Source organism: Geotrypetes seraphini, chromosome 13 (genome assembly GCF_902459505.1).
Source record: "Geotrypetes seraphini chromosome 13, aGeoSer1.1, whole genome shotgun sequence".
In the NCBI taxonomy this organism is placed as follows: domain Eukaryota; kingdom Metazoa; phylum Chordata; class Amphibia; order Gymnophiona; family Dermophiidae; genus Geotrypetes; species Geotrypetes seraphini.
Genome location: NC_047096.1, coordinates 65,061,018 through 65,078,311, shown reverse-complemented (window position 1 = coordinate 65,078,311; position 17,294 = coordinate 65,061,018). Strand labels below are relative to the sequence as shown.

General features: G+C 39.3%; 1 protein-coding gene across 3 annotated transcripts in view; it reads left to right on the top strand.

The window, feature by feature from the left end:
* Positions 1–17,294, top strand: part of MED24 (mediator complex subunit 24) — a 103,983-nt gene that overhangs the window by 17,531 nt on the left and 69,158 nt on the right. For all 3 annotated transcript variants that reach the window (XM_033917765.1, XM_033917764.1, XM_033917766.1), the window contains one exon: positions 17,122–17,169. In XM_033917765.1, the coding sequence (XP_033773656.1) occupies positions 17,122–17,169 (48 nt within the window). The remainder of the gene's footprint in view (positions 1–17,121; positions 17,170–17,294) is intronic.

The following is a 17,294-nucleotide window of genomic DNA, read 5'->3' as shown; positions in this document are numbered from 1 at the left end:
TTATCCTGATTTTGAGGCTTCTTGGTGCTTCAGAGGTCTCCAGTTTTCCTGGGACAGCTCTGCCTGGGAGAAGAGAGACTATCCTGTTGGAAGTCTATAGCTCGGAGGGCAACCCTTTTACAAGGCAACTTTGTAGCCAGAGCTTTGGAAAGCTCAGGGACCGGTCCCCTATTAGCAAGGCTTGCTCCCAGTTATTGCTGGAGCTTGAACACAGGCTGTGTGGGTCTGTGCTGGTCTTGAGGACTTCATTGGATACCGGCTCTGTTCCTCCTCCCCCACAACAATGTATGTGGAGCTTTGGGGGTTTGGGGTCTCAGTCCATAATATGGTCTGACTAGCAGCCCGAAGAGACAAGCATTTGAAATTTTTTACATGCCTATTTGAGACAGAATGTGAGTACAGTCTATTGTAGTCTATGGGGGGAAGGGTTCTTTAATTGTATTTTGGGGGGTTTCTGGGGCTTGGAGTTGGGTCTCCTACCTCCAAAAACCCATTTTTCAGATTTTATTTTATTTTTTTTGTACTTTTATTTAGCTCTCATGGGCCTCAAAAACACCTCTATTTTAATTAAAATCATTAGAGATAGACTCTTCAGGCTGTTTTACGTCTGATTTTTGCCAGATTTGCACTGGATGGCCAACTGAGGAGTGTCCATATTTCACATGCTGTGGGGCACTTGGGGGGATAGGGGAGGGCTGGGCTTAGACTCCTCTGGCTCCTCTAGGTCAGGGATAGGCAATTCCGGTCCTCGAGAGCCACAGGCAAGTCAGGTTTTCAGGATATCCACAATGAATATGCATGAGATGGATTTGCATCTTAAGGAGGCAGTGCATGCAAATCCATCTCATACATATTCATTGTGGATATCCTGAAAACCTAACCTGCCTGTGGCTCTCGAGGACCGGAATTGCCTACCCCTGCTCTAGGTTGATGGAGTTGCAGGTGGCTCATTTTTGGGGACAAAAATCCCTTCGAGATCCCTTGGATAGCGACATGGTGTCTTGCAAAGTGCAGATGCATGGATATCTCTGGGTCCATAAGGAGAGTCCCTGCAGATGTCCTTAGGTCATCCTATTCAGGGCCTTACCCCTGATTTTGTTGGTCTTATATTCGAAGCCTATGTGGCTTATCGGGGTCTAACTGCACCATCTGGGGTCATGCTAGCTGTTGCGCATGGGGGTTTGTCCTTACAGATCGCAGTGCCACCTCTGAAGGATCACCTACAGGAACTGGAGATCCATTCAGAGAAAAACTGGAATGACTGGGGATTGGAATCAATGCCTTTACTCCTTCAAAATGAATCTTCAGTTTTGGAAGATTCAGGGTCTCAAGTTGGGGCTAACAGTCAGGAGTCTGTGGCAGCCTTGGAACAAGGAGAAAACCCGACTGTATGCTGTCTTTTTTTTAAGCTGGCGACTTTTCTGAAGGTCATCATAGAATTTTTGCAGGTATTGAAACTTGAGCCCCTGCAGACCTCTGCTTTTCAGCGTTCTGTCATGAGCAGCTCTTAAGCCTCAAACCACCTTTTATCCTTCATATCCTGGCATTATAATGATGCTAACATAGCACTGGAAGGCTCCGGAGGGTCCCTTGCAGGTTTCTAGGACTATGACAAAGTTGTATCTGCTGGATTCTTAATTCCAACAGCTGTTTGTCTCACCTAAAGTGGATTTGCTGGTAGCACAGGTTACAAAATGAACTTCTCTGCCTAGTGAAGGTGCAGTGATTTTGAAGGATGCACAAGACTGCAGGATGGATTTAGACCTCAGAGGAAAGTTTGAGACCTGAGCTTTGGGGCTGAAGGTAGCAGCATCATCTTCCTTTGTTGCACACACCTGCCATACTATATTGTGTTAGGCTCCATCCAGTTGCTAATTTTAGAGGTGGGTTATGCAGCAAGTGCTCGCTATGACGTGTTCAGGATCATGAGCAAGGCCTCTGCTTATCTTATCTCTGCCCGTAGAATGTTCTGGATTAGGCAATGGGCGGGAGATTCTGCTTCCAAAGCTACATTGAGAAGGCTACCTTTCAAAGGCCACATGCTCTTTTGCAAAGGGCTGGATGATCTTATGGCCAGTGTGGCAAATTATTGCCCTAAGTCTTTGCTAAACAGTAGACCATGTAACTGTGGGGGGGAAATGTCACGGTACTTTTTGTGGTTCTTGATGGTTTTGTCAATCCTCAGAGGGGTCCTCTGCTGAGTGACTATTTCACTGAGGTTTGGAAGCTCAAGGCGAGCGCAACCCTCAGGTTGGTATGTGGATCTGGTTCAGCTACAGAGGGACAAGTATCTCAATCTGCCACTTCATCCAACTCTTCTCTCATAGAATACAGTTGCCCTGGGGGAGCTGTAATGCTTTGGGCTTACATAAGGCTCTTTTGTACGTGGCCTTAGAGCAGAAGGGCTACTTGGAATTGGTCATAGCTACCCTCCTACGATCTTAGAAAATGGCGACTGTCACAGCCTATGCTAAGGCTTGCAAAATGTTTCACATTTGTGTACTAAGCAGAATGTGGAGCCTTTTAAGGATCCGACATCCATGGTCCTAGTGTTTCTTCAGGATAGGCTCAAGATGGGCCTGGTGGTTGGTTCCCTCAACGTGCAAGTGGCAAGCCTCTTGTGCTTTAGGGCTTGAGTGGGGAAAGTTTCTTTGGCTTCCTATCTTTTTTTTTTTAATATTTAAATTTTTATTAATTTTCAATTATAAGCAGACATCAAAACAGCTACTGACACATAACTACAATAAAACAGCCAACAGCAATAGTCAGATACACAATCAAGATACCAATATTCTGATAATCCACTCCCCAATACTCCCTCCCCCCCAGACAGCAGAGTCAAGTCCCATAAGTCTCAGCAACCCCCCTCCCCCTCCCTCACCCCCCCTTATCTTGGTCAGAAAGCCCAACCGAATAACAACTTATAACATTGAAATATCATCCAATATATCCCCCAGTTTTTTCCAAGTAGAATCCTGAGACCCACAAGTATCACGGCGCCGAGCCACGGCCCTCTCCATCTTACCCAAGGACAACAAACAGGTGAGCCATTCATCATGAGTGGGAGCTAAATTACTTTTCCAATGGTTTGCTATTAAACACTTTGCAGCCGCAAACCCAAGGCAAAGAAGCTTAGTTTGCCAATTGTGTTCCCTATGGTTATCAATGCCCAGAAAACAGCCCTGAGGTGTAACTCCCACTTGTCCTTTTTTGGCTTCCTATCTTAATGTAGCCAGATTTTTGAAGGGAACATTGTAGCTTCATCTTCCTGTGCAACAGCTGTTCCTGATAAGGAATCTTAACATTGTCTTGCAGGCCCTCAGTAAGGCTCCATACGAGCCCTTACAAGAGATGTTGCTGATTGATTTTACCATTGAGATGATTTTTCTGGTAGCTATTGCCTCAGTGAGATGGGTCTCAGAGCTCCAGGCTCTGTCATGCTGAGAACCTTTCCTAAGATTTATGGAGGCTGGCATATCATTGCGCATGATTCCTTCTTTTCTGCTAAAAGTAGTTTGTGCCTTTCATGTAAATCAGGAAGTCTGACGGCCCATGCTAATTCCACGGGTTTGAAGAAAAAGAGCAAAGTTTTGGCGTTGCAGGATGTTAGTTTTTCTTCATTACCGTGATGTAACGAATTATTTTCATCTCTCAGATCATCTTTTTGTACTACTGAGTCCTAGCTGCCTACGGAAGCCAGCTTCTAAGGCTTCCATTTCAAAATTGATTTGCATGACTATTTCTTCAGCATACATCAGGTGTGGTAAACAACTACCGATTTCTTTGAGAGCACACTCTACGAGGAGTGTGGCTTCTTTATGGGTGGAGATTAGTAGGGCGAATATGTGGTCCACCTTCCATATTTTTACAAAGTTTTATAGGGTGGATAAGCAGCACGTATGGATGTCACTTTTAGGTCCTTGGTGCTAGCAGCAGGCTCTTCTGCCCCACCCTATGCTCAGGGGACTGCTATGGTACGTCCTACTGGTTCAAGACTATTAAGGTTTTTACCTTAATAATCTTCTTTCTAGTAGAAAGGCACATGAGTCTTGAAGGCCCACTGTGTCAGATTTCAATTTAGCATATTACTGTCTTTTTTTCTGTGAAGCAAGTCCGAAGAATGATGAGAGAGTCTCTCATGTGCCTTATTGCAATAGAGTTATGAGAAATGCATAAGTGTTAGTGCTGGTTGCACTCAGGTAGGTGACTTGTTCTGTCCCACTTTGTTTTGTTATATTTCCATTGGCATTGGTTTAATTAATTGTAATCATTTCAGAGCAGACTTGGCTTTGTTGAGGAGTTCCCCGTGTCCCGCCTCTTTATTTCTCTTCTTATAGTTGTTATCATCTGCTTTGGTATGAACTGAGAAGAAACAGCACAACCCAGTGATGCAGGAAGCAGAGCCAAATAATGTAGATGATACCTTCTGCACAAATTTGCACGTAGAGGTGAATAACCTACTGGTTCATGACTCGCATGCCTTTCTACTAAAAAGAAGATTATCGAAGTAAAAATCTAATCTTCACATGATATTCACTTCTCCCTCGTTATTCGCGGGGGATACGGGCAGAGCCGGACCGCGAATGGCGAAAAACCACGATTATCCAGCTCTGACCCACCCCCACTTCCCTGCCGCCTTCCCGGCCTTACCTGGTGGTCTAGAGGGCTTTCGGGGCAGGAGCGATCTTCCTACGCTCCTGCCCCGTGCAGATTGCCATGAGGAAATGGCTGCTGTGAGTTCCCGTAGTCTCTTGAGACTACGACGGGAACTCCCTACAGCCATTTCCTCATGGTGATCTGCATATGGTTTTTTTAATTTTCCCCCTCCCCAGAAAAAAAATCGCGATTATGTGAAATCGCGAGTGCAGAAACCGCGAATGGGGAGGGGGAAGTGTACAAGTACTAAAAAAATAAATGGGGCTTAGGGAATTTTTCAGACATGGATGCTTTACAAGCGAGTGGGAGTTAAGAGTTAAAAGCAATCTCAAAAACATTTAAACAAAAGATAAGGGAATGTAAAGTTCTCAGTGAATATAACAATGACCTACCAGTTCTGTAAAGAGTAATATGAGAGATGGACCATAGAGGGACAAAGTCATGTTCATTGCTTCATTATCAGCCTAGTGAGATACCCAGACATAGGCTGCAAACTATCTTGGTGAGAATATTACACCTGCAGGGAACCAATAGTGGGGTGTTTCATTCACGTCATACAGCGTCTTGTTTCTGAAACAATTCTGTGGGAACGGCAGTTGTGGGGCCACCTGTTTTTATTGCTGTAAAATTAATCATACCCTGTGGCATGCTTGTATATTTTTAAAGGCCCACCTGATCATAGTCAGGAGTCAGTCATCTTGTACAGCTTGGTTCTCACAGAATTGTGATTTAATGTTGATTTAATTTCAGATTTATATTCCAGTAAAGACACAAAGCAGTGCACAGATTCATTTTCTATTTCTTTGTAATTTTTTATGTAAGACAAACAGCAATGAAACAGACTATACCTGCCAAATAAAACCTCGCTCTTAAACAAGCTAGAGTACTTTTATAATAAACCAATTAAAGTATCTTCAAGTCTGGAACATATTTTGCTTTCATGGTTTACAAATTGGAAAAGGCAAAACTAAAAGATGCAATGAGTGGCTGCAGCAAAATTTGAGTGGAGAAAAGAGCAGCACAATATCAACCAGTAGCCATAGACAAAAGCAACTTTGTTTTTTAAATAAATATTTGTATAATAGTGTAGATCACAATGCGCAGTGATTCAGATGTTAAAAATTACACCCGACATGTTTAGGCATATATAATTAGAAAGTCATGGGATAGGAGGTAATGTCCTGTTATGGATTAAAAACTTATTGAAAGACAGAAAACAGAGTAGCTTTAAATGTCAATATGCTCAGTAGAGAAGGGTAAATAGTGGGGTTCACTATAACATTCAACCTCTCTAAAGTATTTCTCAATAAATCTTTTTTTTTTTTTCCCCAAATCCTTATATACCACAAACCTATGCAAAATATTGCTTCAATCTGGTGAGCTGGCACTTTCAAAAGGAGCAAAAAGCCTCAGATCCAAGTCTGCAGCCAGAGCAAATCTTGCATGCAGACTAGAAAGGGAATCCACTTCATCGGCTCAAAAAACCTCCTTATGCCCCCACCTTCCTAGTTTAAATTATTCACATATCAGTCTGTTAATGTTCATATTAATGTTGACTGGTAACTCTTAGGGCTCCTTTTACTCCTTTTACTCGTTTTTAAAACACTCAGGATTTTAGCATAGTAGTAGATGACGGCAGATAAAGACCCGAATGGTCCATCCAGTCTGCCCAACCTGATTCAATTTAAAATTTTTTTTTTTTTTTTTTTTCTTCTTAGCTATTTCTGGGCGAGAATCCAAAGCTTTACCCGGTACTGTGCTTGGGTTCCAACTGCCGAAATCTCTGTTAAGACTTACTCCAGCCCATCTACACCCTCCCAGCCACTGAAGCGCGCTAAACCCACGCTACACTTCTAGAACTAACGCCAGCTCAATGTGGCATTAAGATCTAGCGTGTGCGGCAATTTAGCACATGCTATTCTGCGCGTTAAGGCCCTAATGCACCTTTGTAAAAGGAGCCCTTAAAGGCACAGTTTTTAATGTCCATTAAAGCTGCTCGTGCTGAAACACTCAGGGTCCACTACAAATGCACCTGCCTAACCTTCAAATCTCGCATCCTTCCTCCCCTGTTTCCACTATCCTGGCTCTCCGCGAATCCTAACTCCACCAGATCCTCTCAAAAATTCATACTATCATTCCCCTCTTTAAAAGGCATATCCCATACAGGAAAACTTGGAACATCCCTCCTCTTCAAGATCACCGAGCTGTGGAACAGCTTATCCGCCCCTCTCCGGAGTGCGACCTCCCTCCAACGCTTCAGAAAACATTTGAAAACTTGGCTTTTCTCTAAAATGTAACCACTCCCTCCAACGCTTCAGAAAACATTTGAAAACTTGGCTTTTCTCTAAAATGTAACCACTCCCTCCCTCTCCTCTACACTTAATCCCTTCTCTCTCCCCTTTTTACCAAGTTCTTCTTCTTCCCATTGGAGTTCCTTTCTTTTGTAATTCCTGTAAACCGTGTCGAGCTCTACTTCTGTGGAGATGATGCGGTATACAAACTTAAGGTTTACAAGTTTTACAAGTTTTACAAGTTTATTAGGATTTGATATACCGCTTATCAAGGTTATCTAAGCGGTTTTTACAATCAGGTACTCAAGCATTTTCTCTATCTGTCCCGGTGGGCTCACAATCTATCTAACGTACCTGGGGCTATAGAGGACTGAGTGACTTGCCCAGTTTAGTTTAAATTAAATTGGCTACATTTACTATATCATTGTCCCTACATTAAAAGTTTTTGGAATGCAATTTGGCCACAAATTAATAAATTGATGGAAAATCATGTAGCAATATCATATGATACAGTGTTATTTGGAATGATGATGAGAAAAAAAAGTCAAATTTCACCAGAAAATAACAAGCTTTTACTAGTCATGACAGGGGTTGCCATTCAGCATATAACCAATAACTGGAAGAATCATAGTAACCTTAATTATACATTTTGGTGGAATACAATTTGTCATATATTCAAAATGGAAAGAGTAATAGCAATACAAAGAGGGACATATCCTAAATTTATAAAAATATGGGGGCCATTGACAAAGTATTGTACTGAATGAATAGTAGGATTTATCTTCTTCTTTTTCTTGTCTTCTTTATGGCACACATGGAGGGGGGGTAGTGAAAATAATTTTACATAACATGTTATAATATGGTATACAATATGTATAAGGTGATTGGAAAGTACTTGAAGGGTGGGGAGTGGGAGAGGGGATAAAAAAATTTGTTCAGAATATTATGTAATAGATATAAAAGTGATATTGTGTATTCATTAGTTGTAACTCAATATTTTGTACACTTCATGTAAAATATGAAAATGAATAAAGAATTATAAAAAAAAAAAAAAAAAGAAAAATAAAGTCACCAGACAACAACAACAAAAAAAAATTAAATCGGCTACTTATCTTCCAAAATTATGCTTATTACTCCGTTGCACTCCATTCTCTAAACTGTGCACTGCTTCTTAGTAGTCATCCAACGGTAGCCAGCCAGCGTTTCGCCAATTGCAGTGTCAGGGATTTGGACCAGATGTTCTGCAATAGTAACATATCACTTAAACAGCAGACAATGCTAACAATTTTTCGTCTATTGTTTTCCATTCTGGTGTTCATATACTCACTGCTAAACGCCACCTGTCTCCATGCTAACTTCCACGGCAAACATGGCCACGCAACTGAGCAGCCTTGCTTTAAATCAGCATGTGACATCATACTGATGTCAATGAAGCAGTTTCATAAAATATGAAATTATTCATACTAAGGGCAAATCTATTCATGCCTCCAAACTAAAGATATCAAAAAGCTCCAAAAAAATCATAGAATATACCCAACTTGAACCTATTACATATTGCTGGCAACATGCAGTAAGGAAAAAACATTTTTTTTGTTTTTGAATAAATCTATATAATCTATGGAAACAGAGGGTGGGCATGACAGCGTGAATCGGTGCAGCCATGTTACTACATGCTAACTGATTTGGCATGGGATTAGTGCATGAGCCCTTACCACCTATGAAATAGGTGTTGGTAATGGTCACATGCTAATAGCTTTGTACTGCAAAAAAAAAAACACCACCCAAGAGGGACTGGCGGGAAAGATAACCTTATTACATCAAACTGAAACACTCTAGTAATAAAGCATAGAATAGCAACATTAGCATTTGCCAATTAATTTGGAAAATGGAAAATCAATCATTTTCTGGCTGCAGTAAAAATGACCTTTAGTGTGCTGGAAGAACCTGCTTAAAGTGGTACTAAAGCCACTCTTTACCGTAGTTTATTAAAAGGACCTGCGCATGATTGTAAAACAGTTTATCTTGTTCCAAAAACTGCCTACAGAGGGCTCCCTAAGCTTGAGTGGATTTTTTTCAAACAATAAAAATTTATAATTGAATAGGTCATCTATTTCTCATCTCAATATTAAAAGAAAATACTATATATTTTTTTGGTTTTAAATTCTTTATTCATTTTTACACTTTCAATAAGTGAAAACAGTAAAGAATACATTTTATAAGTAAAACAGCACTTAATATCATTACATGACTTATAAAGAGTTATAACTCTCCCCCCTATCCCACATTATCCATCAAGTTATCCATTAGTTATCATAGTTTATAAGTGCTCTATATCAAATATATCTTATCCACGTAATAAATATTTATAAACCTTAAGAAACTGTTACATAATCCTTCCCATCTCAATATCACAAGGAAGATAAGAATCCATGTAAAAACTTTATTCCCACCCTCCCCTTTCCCTGGATATGCAAATTAATACATCAATAAAAATCAAACTATAGTGATTCTACAAAAGACATCAATGGGCCCCATATTAATTTGAAATTTTTTGTGTTCCCTGACAGATCAACTTTTAAAATATTATTAATATGTCCCCAAATCGACTTCTAAAAAATCTGAATCATAGGGCAATAAAACAGTAAGTGATCCAATGTCCCCATGTCTAGATGACAATGTCAGCATCTATTAGACTTTGAATTATCTAATTTATTCAATCTAACCGTGGTCCAAAAGAAATGATGTAACAAAAAAAGACCAAGTTTGCTTCATAGATGCCGACGCTGTACATTTCATCCTCCCAAGACCAAATCTGTGGCCATCGAGATACAGAAATCTCGATGCTCCAAATGTCTCTAAGAGCATTTTTGGGTTTCTTATGTACAAGTTCCGATATTAATTTATACCATCTGGCAGCTTGATGCCCAAGCATATCTGTTTGAAAGCAGAGGAATTGCAAGCTGTAGTAATTTTTAAAATTATGCCAATAAGAACATAAGAACATAAGAAGTTGCCTCCACCGGGTCAGACCAGAGGTCCATCCTGCCCAGCGGTCCGCTCCCGCGGCGGCCCATCAGGTCCGCGACCTGTGAAGTGGTTACTGACCAATTCAATAACCTACCTCAAGTTCTATCTGTACCCCTCTATCCCCCTATCCTCCAGGAACCCATCCAAACCCTTCTTGAACCCCTGTACAGAGTTCTGGCTTATCACCTCCTCTGGAAGCTTGTTCCATGTGTCCACCACCCTCTGGGTAAAAAAGAACTTCCTAGCATTTGTTCTAAACCTGTCCCCTTTCAACTTCTCCGAGTGACCCCTAGTGCTTGTGGCTCCCCACAGTTTGAAGAATCTGTTCTTATTCACTTTCTCTATGCCCTTTAGGATTTTGAAAGTTTCTATCATGTCCCCTCTAAGTCTCCTCTTCTCCAGGGAGAACAGCCCCAGCTTTTTTAACCTGTCAGCGTATGAGAAATTTTCCATACCTTTTATCAGTTTAGTCGCCCTCCTCTGCACTCCCTCGAGTACCGCCATATCCTTTTTGAGGTACGGCGACCAGTATTGAACACAGTACTCCAGGTGCGGGCGCACCATTGCGCGATACAGCGGCATGATGACTTCCTTTGTCCTGGTTGTGATACCTTTTTTGATGATGCCCAGCATTCTATTTGCTTTCTTTGAGGCTGTCGCACACTGTGCCGATGGTTTCAGTGATGTGTCTACCATCACCCCCAGGTCCCTTTCAAGGTTACTCACCCCTAGTAGTGTTCCCCCCATTTTGTAGCTGAACATCGGGTTCTTTTTCCCTACATGCATGACTTTGCATTTCTGTACGTTAAAACTCATTTGCCACTTGTTTGCCCAGTCTTCCAGTCTCGTTAGGTCCCTTTGCAGGTCTTCACAGTCTTCCGTGTTTCTAACCCTGCTGCAGAGTTTGGTGTCATCAGCAAATTTGATAACCTCACATTTTGTCCCCGTCTCCAGATCGTTTATAAATATATTGAACAGTAGAGGTCCCAGCACTGACCCCTGCGGAACTCCGCTCGTGACCCATTGCCAGTCTGAGTATTGGCCTTTTATTCCAACCCTCTGTTTCCTGCCTGCCAACCAGTGTTTGATCCATCGGTGGATATCCCCTTGCACCCCGTGATTCCACAGCTTTTTATGTAGCCGTTCGTGAGGTACCTTGTCGAAGGCTTTTTGGAAGTCAAGGTAAATGATGTCTATGGATTCCCCCTTATCCATCTGGCTGTTTATTCCCTCAAAGAAGTGCAGCAAGTTCGTGAGGCACGACCTTCCCTTGCTGAAGCCATGCTGGGAACCCTTTCTGAATAGCTTGCTTCAGCTGCAACCATTTATAAAATTGAAATTTTGAGAGACCAAAAGATTGTTGCAACCGTGAAAAGTCAAGCAATTTTCCATTTAAAATGACATCTTCTAATGTTTTTATGCCAACCTGCATCCAATCCTTCCAGGCAATTTTAGAGCCGCCTATTTGTATCTTGGAGTTTAGCCATAGGGATTGACACAAAGACTGTTCTATAGGAATTTCAGTTAGCTTATTAATATATCTCAATGTCTTCCAAGAATCTAAAATAATATAATTATCCTTAGCGTAACTAGGTAACTTAATGTCCAAAACATGAGACAAACGCATTGGGGACATAATTTTCCACTCCAAAATTAACCAATCTCGATAATGCTCCATGAGGTCAGGCAGGATCCAATACATACTCTGATGCAAAATATAGGCCTGATGATACCTATAAAAATTTGGAAAATTTACCCCTCCCTCCACAATCGTTTTTTGTAGAGATACTAGAGCAATTCTAGCAGTTTTGCCCATCGAAACAAACTTGATAAGAATACTATTCAATTTCTTATAAAATGACCCCTGAAAATAAATTGACAACATACCCATTTGGTAACAAACCACAGGCAGGATCATCATTTTGACTGTTTGGACTCTCCCCCACCAAATGTAATGGGTTCCATTGCTCATACAATTGAGTAACCTTCAGTAATAAAGATTTTTCATTTATTTTCATCGTTTCTTTCAGCGTCTTATGGATCCATGTTCCTAGATATTTTATACCTTCATCTTTCCAAAGAAAAGGGAATGAATCAAACAATCCTTTTTGGCAATGTATATTGAGCGGAAGAATTTCTGATTTACTCTAATTTATTTTATAGCCCGAAAATTTTCCAAATCTTTCAATCAAATCAAGTAAATGTGGAATGGTAGATTCAGGATTTCTCAAATGAAGCAAGATGTCATCTGCATATGCATAAACTTTGTATTCCGGCCTGCATATGGAATACCCTGAATCTCCATAGTAAGGGTTCCAATGTAATATCAAACAACAAAGGAGATAAAAGATATCCTTGCCTAACTCCCCTTTCCAGACAAAAACCATCTGAAAAAGTATTATTTATATATAATCTAGCAGAAGGGGAGCTATACAAAGCTTTAATCATATGAATAAAACCAGAACCCACACCAAACCAATCCATTGCCTGATACATAAAGGTCCATTCAACACGATCAAATGCCTTCTCTGCATCCAAAGATACAGAGAAGGTAGGCTCTTCCATGGATTTTGTTAAAGTCAACATGTGAAGAGCTAAACTGGTATTATGTGAAGAATGTCTATGAGCAACAAACTCCGTTTGGTGCATACCAATAATATGAGGGAGAGCCTTAGCCAAACGTGTAGCCAATACCTTAGCCAATAGTTTTCCATCAACATTAATCAGAGAACTTGGCCTGTAATTTGAAACCAACAAAGGATCCTTATTACATTACATTAATGACTTTTATTCCGCCCTTACCTTGCAGTTCTGGGCGGATTACAAAAGAAACTAGCTGGACATTTCCAGGAAAATTACAATTTAGGGTTTTGGATTACAAAAAGATGACTGGACAGTTCCAGGAAATTTACAGTTTGGGGAGCTGTTTACATGGTTGAGACTTTGAGGAGAAAGAATTACAGAGAGGGAGAGACTTTGAGGGGGAATTTGTAAGGAAGGAGGAGAACAGGGGGTAGAGTTAAGACATCTGGATACATTTTTTGAATAGCAGGGTTTTAATTTCTTTTCGAAATGATTTGAAGTTGCTCGTTGTTAATAGCAAGTTGGAGATGGTGTGGTCAAGTTTCGCTGCTTGCATTGCTAGTAGGTTGTCAAACATCTTCTTGTGCTGAGTGCCTTTGAATGGGGGGAAGGCAATAGTCAAAGCTTCCGCCATAGTACCTAAAATCTTGCCTTTGTTCAATTGAACTTGATATAAATTTAATAAATAAGGCATTAATGTATTTTAGAATGATTTATAAAACTCCACAGTGTAACCATCTCCTCCTGGAGCGGATCCAACTCTAAGGGACTTCAATGCTGTCTGAATCTCCCTCAATGAAATAGTTGCATCAAGAGTTTCCTTTATATGCTTGGGAATTTTAGGTCCTTCTAATGAATTCAAAAATTTTAAACCATCAAGTTCCTTGTTTGAATAATGCTCAGAAGAATACAAAGCTTTATAATAATTCATGAATTGTTTTAATGTTATCAATTTTAGAATGAATAACCCCATTTTCATCTGTAATCGCCACAATCTTCACTTTCCTTTTTTTTTTTGCTTTTAAATAATTAGCCAGTAATCTTCCCGCCTTATTCGAGTTTCCATAATACAAAGCCTGTTGAATGAACAATTCTTTCCTAGAAGAAATCTCATTGTATTTATATTTAGCTTTTAAGAGGCCTTGGAATGTATCTTGTTCCCATTTTGCATTTAATTTTGATTCTAATTCTTTAATCTTTTCCTCCAATTCTGAGAATTCCTTTTTTGATTGATTATTAATATAAGCCAAATATGAAATTATATGCCCTCTCATGGTAGCTTTAAAAGCATCCCATAAAGTTTTCAATGAGATTTCATCTGAGAATTAATTTGAAAATATTCATCCATTTTTATCTGAAGTTCTTCAATAAATTTTGTGTCTCCAAGCAATGCCTTATTGAACCTCCAAACAGGTCTATTACAATTCTGTTCCTCCATTTCAAATTCAATCCATACTCTACCATGGTCTGATAAAATGATTGGATCAATGGTAGCTTTTTTGACCTGTTGCACCAAACTATCTGAAACAAAAATATAGTCAATTCTAGAAAATGACTTGTGAACATGTGTACAAAAAGAAAATTCCCGAGCATCAAAATGTAAAATTCTCCAAATATCTTTCAATCCACATACTTGAATCAAATTATTCAGTCCTAATGACTTCATCACTCTACTAGGTTTTTTTTATCTAACAGAGGATCCATAGCAGCATTAAAATCCCCAGCCACAATTAAATTAGCTGTAGCCAGAGGTAAAAGAAGTTGTTGGAGTGTTTTTAAAAAATCTATTTGCTTCAAATTAGGGCCATAAATATTAAATAACGCCAGAGTATCTTTACCTGAATTCATATTTACATGTACCCATCACCCCATAGGATCAGCTGAGACCAAATTAAAAATCGCATTACATTTTTTATTCATTAATATAGCCACTCCTGCTTTCTTTCCCACAGCAGGAGCATAAACATAATGTTTGACCCAATCTCCTTCTAATTTTTTAGATTCTATATCAGACAGATGGGTCTCTTGTATATAATAAATATCTGTATTTTGTTTCTTGAGAAAATTAAGTGTTTTTTTTTTCCTTTTTATAGGGTGGTTAAGCCCATTGACGTTTAATGTGAATACTTTTAAAAGACATTCTTAAAATTGATTAACAAATTTCTATTAGAATTGAAAATAAAATTATATTTTTATTGAATCTAATATTGTAAACCATGCATATCAAGAGCCCTCCCATCCCAAATCTCCCACCTTTCCCTCTCCTCACCCATTAAAATATAACGAATACTTGAAGCACTCATTAAGACAAGCAATCAACAACTCTCCCCAGACATCACTTCATAAATATCTATAAGATCATGAATTTAAAATATATATATCAATAAAGTCAGATCTAAGCATAAAATAATTTATTGAGCTTAGTAATAATTATAGCTAAGCTGTTTTGATAAGATGAATAAGTTAAGTAGCTCATTTAATTTTGGTTGGCCAACTGACCATTTTAATTAATAGCATTTTAATTTAATTTAGAATTACATATGTCTTTTAATGGACTTTTTTGGGATCCTTTTATGTAAGGCCAACACTAGGTAATCCCAATAAGGTATTTTCCTTAATATACAGCATTTTCGGGAGCGTGTGATTGAACAGCTCCAACTCCCCAGACACTATTTTCTTATTTTTGAAAGATTTTGAAGTCAAATATTTAAGGATTTCAATAAAAAGTACAAATAATATGGCTACATCCAAACAAACCAGCTTGGAAACAGCTTTTTCTGCCGGTAAATCTAAGAGATGTAAACAAGATCTACCAATACCATCCAGGATTCCATTACCTGAAGGATAAGATAGATATGAAAGAAGAACTATTAAAAATCAGACAATTACTTCAACGCTGAAAACTTGCCACAGTAATAGATGAAGTGACACATTTATCTAACAAGATAGATGGAATAACTGTAAGACTGGTTCATTTAGAGACCCTTATGGATAAGACTGAGTCAGCTGTTTCAAACTGTACTGCCAAATAGGTACCACCTGCAGCTATAAGGGCTATTGGGATTGTAGGCAGGTGGGTATAGTGTGCTTTGGGGGGTTCACCATAACCTATAAGGGAGTTCTGGTGAGATGTTTATGTGGCACCCTTTTTGTGAATAATAATAATAATAATAACTTTATTTTTGTATACCGCAAATACCACAAGCAGTTCAGAGTGGTTTACAGAGGAAGAGACTGTACATAGACAGCGATGTTACAGAAAATATTTTCAAATTACAAGTAATTTCAGAGGTACAATAAGGCAGGAAGGAGTCAGAGAAATTTATCAAAGAGATTTCACAGCAGTGCCCTGTAAGGTGCCCCTCTGCTCTGTTGCAATGTGTGGGTGGCCAGTCCATCACAGTGCTGGCCCCTACCACGTCCAAAAGGTCTTGTTCTGGGCATTTGTGACATGTTGATTTACATGCAGTTCTTTTCTAATGATGCATATTGGACTTGGAGGAGAGCTCTCTGTTGCCAGCTTTTGGAACAATTAATCATTCTTATTAAGGTAAACTGTTTTATAATCACATGGTATTTTGTAATTTCTCTTTTTTTATCATCTTTTTACTTCACTTGGTACTTCTTTTTAATTTGATTTTTCTTTTTGAATGATAATTGTATATTTTATGTTTTGGTACCTAAAGGATATGTTTATATGTCTCTATCCATGTTTTTAAGTCTGATTTGTATCATAGGAGCATTACTAATTTGCCCTGATGCAGGTATTGCGTATGCGGAAACATGCAGGGGTGTCCAACCTGAGGGCCGCATGCAGCCCCATGAAATATTTTGTGCAGCTCAGTCGAGGGCAATGCAGTGTTTTCCTCTACTGCCCCTGGGTGTTTACCATTTTGCCGGCTCCCTCCTCTGTCTTGCTGCAGCGTTTACGTGTTTGTGTGGCCCCAGAAACATTTTTTTCAGCCAAAGCGGCCCAGTGAAGCCAAAAGGTTGGACACCCCTGAACTTTAATTTTTAACATCTGAACTACTGATGTAATCTACACCATTTATATAAAGGTTGCTTTTTGAATAAAAGTTACAAATTGGAATAAACATATTTTCAGTTGTTTCCAGAATAATATGTGCTCTCCAGCCATCTTGAAGGGAGGCCCAGTTGGTGGTTCCAGAGCACAAATACCATGCATGAAAATACAGTTAATAATATTCACTTTTCCTTTGAGGAGTTGAAATACAAAGCTGATTTTTCCCCTACAGATTGCATAAGCTTGACCTACCTATTTTGTACCAATTTTGGCTAAAAGATACCCAGAACTAAATCCTTTCAAAATTTTCAAAAATTAAAGTAAGGGTCTTAAGTATATTCATATTATAATAGGAATCCAATGGAAAGATAACAAAATTGAGTAACCTTTTCCTATCTTGTTCTCCTAGCGACTATGTGAGCTGCCACATTCTGAACAATTTGTTACTATTCATAGGGGCTTACTAAGGAAATTATTACAGTAACCCAGTAACCCAAGGCCTTAATGAAATAAAATAGAAACAAATATTTTATATTTCAGATTCCACAAGTTTTGGTTAAACTGAAGAAATATCCTCAAGGGGAAAAGGTGAGATGCTGCTGCTTGTCTGGTTTATGCTGGGAGGAGGCCTGTTTGCACTGGTGGCTTAACCAGGCAGGGGCTGTTTTCATTAGCCTTGTCTTTTGTTTGGCTTGAAATTCTGTGCTCCTATT